The sequence below is a fragment of the Lactuca serriola genome, chromosome 4, assembly GCF_051521515.1.
Source record: "Lactuca serriola cultivar US96UC23 chromosome 4, Lser_US96UC23_V15, whole genome shotgun sequence".
NCBI lineage: Eukaryota > Viridiplantae > Streptophyta > Magnoliopsida > Asterales > Asteraceae > Lactuca > Lactuca serriola.
In genome coordinates, this window is record NC_136411.1 from 273,743,753 (window position 1) to 273,750,399 (window position 6,647).

Genomic DNA, 6,647 nt, shown 5'->3' on the forward strand with positions numbered 1-6,647 from the left:
ATGGATAAACCTCAAGAAGAGATGCAAGAAGTAGGTTTTTTTGGCATCTACAAAGAATCTGTTAAGACCATTCTTTTATGGAAGAAAATCTTCACACAGATTACGTTAACTTTCATCTTACCCATGTCCTTTATCTTCCTTGCTCATATTGTCGTTGCAGAAATAATCGATTGGAAGATCGAGGGTGATGAAGAAAGGTTATACCGTCGAGACGGAGATAGCCATCTGTATCACAAGCTATCATCTGAATGGATCGGATATTGGATCTTCAGACTAATCTACATGAGCTTCCTACTCCTTTTCTCTCTTCTCTCAACTGCAGCCGTTGTTTACACAATCGCCGCTGCATATTCTGGAGACGAGGTGACTTTCAAGAAAGTCTTGAAAATCGTCCCTAAAGTGTGGAAAAGACTTTCCCTAACTTTCTTGTGGACTTACTTAGGTTTCTTCATTTACAACGTCATCACTGGAGTTGTGTTCTTCATTTGGGCAACCACGACCACGGACTCCACCTTTGCGGTTGTTGTGTTTTACATACTGCTTTCTATGTATCTCATAGGATTCATATATATAACTGTTATTTGGCAGTTAGCTAGTGTGGTTACTGTTTTAGAAAGCTCTTATGGTCTCAAAGCGATGATGAAGGGCAACGCTCTCATTAAAGGAAAGAGGTGGCTATCATGGTTCACATTCTTTGGATTGTATTGCATATTTGTGGGCATCTTGATACTTTTCTATCTGTTCGTGTGGTATGGATTTGTCGGCATACTAGTGGGACTAGTTTGTGTTTTTTTACTTATAAATCTGTTTCTTCTTGGCTACGTTGTGCAAACGATGCTCTACCTTGTTTGTAAATCATATCACCGGGAACCCATTGATAAGATGAGCTTGTCAACTCAGCTTGGAGGTTATCTCGGTGAATTCGAACCTGCTTTCAAGGCGAACAAGGATATTCAGCTAGGACAAACTCAAGTTCAAGTCTGATACCTTTCAATGATAGTAACGATCAACAAAATACTACAAATAATGTATTTTTCTACCAAAGGTGGCGTTGAAATTAAAAATTGTACGTTTCTTTTTTGTTGGAGCGTACGTTATGTGCAAATGTATTGATCATCTTCTAATAAATGAAGAACGAAAATTTGTTGATATGTTAATGGTCTTAATTTAACTCAGTGACTACTACATTTGTTTGAGTCAACTTTTAAAAATCACTATTTTACACAAATATTACAACACAATATCATAGATGTTGCAATATTTATCATCACACGTAGCTATACAAAAGTACATATGGTGACTTGACACCAAACGGACACAAAACCCAAACACATCCTCACACATATATTACCACCTAAAAGAACACTTACACCAAACACACCCAGGAATGAATAAACCATGGCCCACGCAAATAAACCAAAAATAAATATACATCACATATCACTAACAAAAACAAATATAATGTGATTAAAATGAATTATTGGTATGGGTAATGAAGAGAAAAAAAAAACAAATATAACATCGAAAATACACTTATTTAATGGTGCGGTTATAAAACTGCACCAAAAAATGATTAGAATCGCACCAAAAAACAAATGGTGTTTTAATGTATAAAGGATGACAAACACACCATTAAATGCTAGAATGAAACCTCAAAAAGGTTTTTCGTTTTACTTAGTTTTCTCCACCTTTGTATGTTTATTTGCAAACATCAATGTTCTCTTTTGAACTTCACATAACTCATCTATGCTTGTGAGGATATCATAATTCTCATACACTAAGCCTCTGCTTCTTTTCCCAGCCCTTCATGTTTCTACATGGTGAAACAATGGTTTGTCAAGGCTTATTTAGCTTATACATATATAATGTTTCACCAAAAGACTAAAATGCTTTTCAAAAGTTTAACTTACATGATTCATATTTAACATGCTAGAACCAACAAGTTTATAATCAACATCATTATTCTTTGTAATTGTTAGCCACTGGCAGCATAACTTCTAAAAACTGAGGCAACAAACACAAAAGAAAACGATATCATGATATTTTCAACGTCATTTGAACAAATTAAGTAAGAAATAGCACTTATTGTTGCAAATTATATTTCAAGAACTCCATGGAAGTTAAGTTGCACATTAACTGTGGCCTTGACATCTACTGCACCTGCGTTTTCATAATGATCGAGCTAAATGAGCATTAACCAAATAAAAGTTATATGTTGAAACCCTAACTTAAGAAATCAGAGTATAAACATATAAATTAAGAAATGATATGAATCAAAATTAATAAATAGAGTATTAGAACATACCTGAGAGTCTTGATGGTGCGTTGATGATGATGGACAATGATGATGATAGTGGTGGAGGTCGATGCCTTAATGAAAAATATTATTTATCAATTTATTGAATTGAAGTCATGAATCAAAAATGATGGGGTGAGGTTGGCCGGAATCGGAGATGATGGAGGTGGTGGTTGTCGGAATCGGACATGATAGGGATGGGGGCCACATGAGAGATGGTGGTGATGGGAGGAGTCGACGATGTTGGGGTGGTGTGGAAGAAATAGATCTTCACCCAGAATACGTTAAATTTCATTTTAAGAACAATCCTTTATGGAATAAATTCTTCACCCAGATTACGTTAACTTTCGTTTTACCCATGTCCTTTATCTTCCTTGCTCATATTGTGTTGGAACCTGAAAGTGAACCTCTAGCAATCCTAAGTCTTAATTTCAAAGTGCACGGTCCGGAGTCATCTGTGAAGAGTGGTCCGGAATCTGTCCGGACCAAAAGAGAAGAATATAAGAAGATGAAGACATTCCGGAATGACTCTTATGTCCGGAATGGATGAAGATCCGAAGTCACAATTTTTTGTCTTGGTACATTTATTAAATTTGTCTTTGTATTGATGTAACTATTCATAGGACTTAGTCTTTTGTACTATTATACAATCAGAATGTCAGAAACATTTCTATTTACCAGGCCTATGTAAGCTTTGTAGTTAATTCACAATATACTTCACTCCTATTTATAGGAGCTTTTAATGCAAAGTCAAAAACGGATCTTTTACTTAACTTTTGGCATTTACTCTATTATTCAAGACTTCTTTCAAACAGTCTTGTCGTTCTTCATTTATTAACTTTACCTTGATCATTTATTCTCATACTTCATTTATGACTTGATCATTTGTTGAATACATTATCTAAGACTTGACTAGTCTTTCCAGCCTTGACTTGAACATTTATTAGTAAGCAGTCATTGATCTTAAGCATTCACTCAAGGTTTGAGTTTTCAAACCTTGTCCCTGCGCATTAGATCTGTTTTGTTCTCTCAATTGGTATCAGAGCTTGAGTGATTGTCCTTTGAATCCATAAGACCAGATTATAGTTGGTTTGAGATTACGTTGGTATTTCAACCATTTCTGTGATAAGGATAAAAGTTATCCTATATACCACTTTAGCTTGAAGATATCTTAACTTCAGTGGCTACTTCTAATCCTCAGCAAATGATTTCAATGCAAATCGCAAATAATATGGGTGTCCCTACACGTGCCCCATTACTAGTTATGGAAGAATATGATCACTGGAAAGTTAGAATGGAAAGATTTTTACTAGCCAAAGATAAAGGTGAAGAAATCTGGAGATCCGTCAAAGAAGGTCCTCATGTTCCTGTGAGAATAGTTGTGAGAGATGTTGCTACTCAGCTTATGGCTCAAGATGAAAATCGTCCAGCTCCTCTAACTGCAGATGATATTGAGAAGCTGCATGCTGACCAAGTTGCTTTCTCAGAAATGGTGTTTGGTGTTCCTCCCTCATTCTTTGAGCACATCAAACTGTATAAATCAGCCAAAGAGATTTGCGACACTCTTGAGGACCTGATTGAAGGTTCAAAAAATATGAAAGACAAGCGCCTCACCTCACTTGTCAAACAATTCGATACCTTCACTACCACTCCTGGTGAATCAGTGGCCTCAACTTCCAATCGTAACCGAATTGTGGTCAACAACATGACTGCTCATGGGATTGTCCGAACTCCTTTGGAGTACAATCTTAAATTCGTAAATAGTCTCAGCAAAGGATGGGGAATGTAAAATCTTGTCTCCAAATCAATGGTTCCTTGAAAAAGTTGAAACTCTATCAAATTTTTGATAAGCTTCAAGGACACGAATCTAATGCTGCTCAAACCATAAGGGAACTCTCTGGAGGTCCTCTTGCCCTTGTTAGCTCTTTCGAACCAACCATTCTGAACTTGTCTAATTTGGATCCTTTTAAACTCATTGTTTCATCAGTTCAATCATCCGTACCCATCTTATCCACACAAATCAATCATGTTGATGATTCAGAAGCTATGGACTCTGAACTCTGTTTTCAACAGGAGTTTGCATTACTCTCAATGAAATACAAACGTCCTTTCAATCCCTCTTACAAACCATATCAAAACCGATTTCATGCTCCTCACCACAACAATCCTCAACCATACTCAACCCCGAACCTAAACCATCTTCGGAAAATCCTCCAGCATACAAACCAAACCTCTCTAAGCCAAACTCTACTCAGGAACCCTCTCAAAGTTCCAAGTCGGACAAACCAAAAATTGTGTGTCATAAGTGTGGACATGTGAACCATTTTGCTAAAGATTGTCTGGCTGATGTTCCGCAAAAACCAAAAGTCAAGGATTCTGCCTACAATGTCCGAAAACCTCAAGAGATGGCTGAAAGTGAAAAAGCCTTTGTGACAACAGTCTCGAGAGATGTTGAAGGATATTAGTCATTCAGGGATGATGATGACATGGTAACTGGAAGGAATATGTGTCTCATGGGAAGACCAACTGTTAAATGTGATGAAGGTTATTTGTCTTAAGGGTCAGGAGATGAAGATGATGTTGCTGAACCTCACTATTGCTACATGGCCACCAATGATCCACCTGGTCAAAGCATCGTTCAGCAGGTAAAATCCATGATCTCTAATAATAATTTTGATTTGTCTCTCTGTGAACCTTATCTAACCCAGATTCAAACAGACATGAGCACCATCTATAAAACCAATGAATCAGCCATAGACGCGAGTGACAAGAAGGAGTGTGAATTAAATCGTCTTAAGTTACGTTTCAAGGATCAAAAAATTGAAAATCAAGTCTCTAGAGCGTGAACTTGTAATGTCAAACGATGAATGTATCATTTTAAAAGACAAATGTGAAATCACCTATTCTGAACGAAATGTTTTGATTTCTGATAACAAATTTCTCAATGCTAAGATAGATGTGTTGCATAATTCTATAGACATGCTTGAAGTGGACATTCGGATGACTCATAATTTTCATCATCCATGGTCTAAAGCACCTGGTCTTGGAAGCGAGTTTCCAAAACCAATTGCTAATCCCTTGAAGGAATTGCAAATCTTGACATTCATGGGAGAGCTTCCGAGCATCAAACATTCAGACACTCCTGTTTCTCCCTTGTCACCACTTCCTGAGACTGCAAACCATTTTGAGTCCCTAATTCCTGAGTTCAAACCAATTACTGTCATGTGTCCTGATTCCACACTATTTTTGCCACTGATAAACCTGGACATGAATCGGACCATGATTATGTCCCTAGGAATAATCATATGAACAATTGTGTGGTTGAAGAAATCATTCCGGTGACAACTGAAACTGACACCTCTGAGTTTGTATGGGCATCCTTAGATGATAAAGTTGAAAAATCAAGTTGTGTCTCCTCTGATTCTTGTGAATCTAACTCCTTAGTAGTCTCAAAAATGAAATTGGTTCCCATTTCTCCTGAGTGTAGTCATCCATCTATAGGACAAACTTCAAAATCCTCGTCTCACTCTAAAAGAAAACCAATGTTGAATACGAAGGATATCATAGATCCCAAAGTAGAAGCTAGACATGCACATAAGAAGGAAGTTAAGACTAGACAAAATTCTAGGTTCATTGAAAACTCCAAATCGAGTGTATCTCGGAACTCTCATGCATCAACCCATAGTCAAAACTCCTTCGCTCCCACTAAGATCCTAAAAAGACCTTTTGAATCTCTCATTCGTGTAGAAACCAAGAATGCAGTCAGTTCTACTCAACCTAAATCTTGTGTGAATGCCATGACTATCCAAAACACTTCCCCTCGGACTGTTTCATCTGTTTTTATTGCTAAATCTGATGGCACAATTTTTAAACCCAATATTTCAAAAACCAATGTATCATCAAACAAATCCACAAATGAAAAGAATACAATTTTTTCAAAAACTTCAAAGAAAAATCTTGTGTGGAAAGTTAAATCTTTTATTGATGAAACCACAAATCTGAAGGATACAACTGTTTCCAACCCTTCGGAAGTCAAAGGTCCGAAGAAGAATGTTCGAATACCCCAAGTCATTGACTATGACTACTGGATAGATGAAAAGACATTAGCGTTATGTCTGTTTCCAAAGAATTCGAAAAATACCACCCAGAAACACAATATTGTTCCTAAGTCACAATCAAAGTCCAAAGCCCATGTCTACGTCCCAAGGTCTAATTCGCAGCCTAAAAACTCCATTACTCACTGATTTTGCAGGCACTTTGTGCTTCGGAGCAAGAAACAATATGGTATATTGATAGTGCTTTTTCCATGCACATGACGGGGTAGAAAGACTTTCTGCGAGATCTAAAGCTT

The 6,647-nt window shown here is 37.0% G+C and overlaps 1 protein-coding gene across 1 annotated transcript; it reads left to right on the forward strand.

The window, feature by feature from the left end:
- On the forward strand, positions 1-984 carry LOC145099367 (uncharacterized). Its single transcript, XM_079036955.1, has one exon. The coding sequence runs from the start codon at positions 1-3 to the stop codon at positions 982-984; it is 984 nt and encodes a 327-aa protein (XP_078893081.1).
- The last annotated feature ends 5,663 nt before the right edge of the window (positions 985-6,647 follow it).

Excerpts from the sequence above, each read along its gene's own strand:
- LOC145099367 (XM_079036955.1), top strand. The coding sequence starts at position 1 with ATGGATAAACCTCAAGAAGAGATGCAAGAAGTAGGTTTTTTTGGCATC.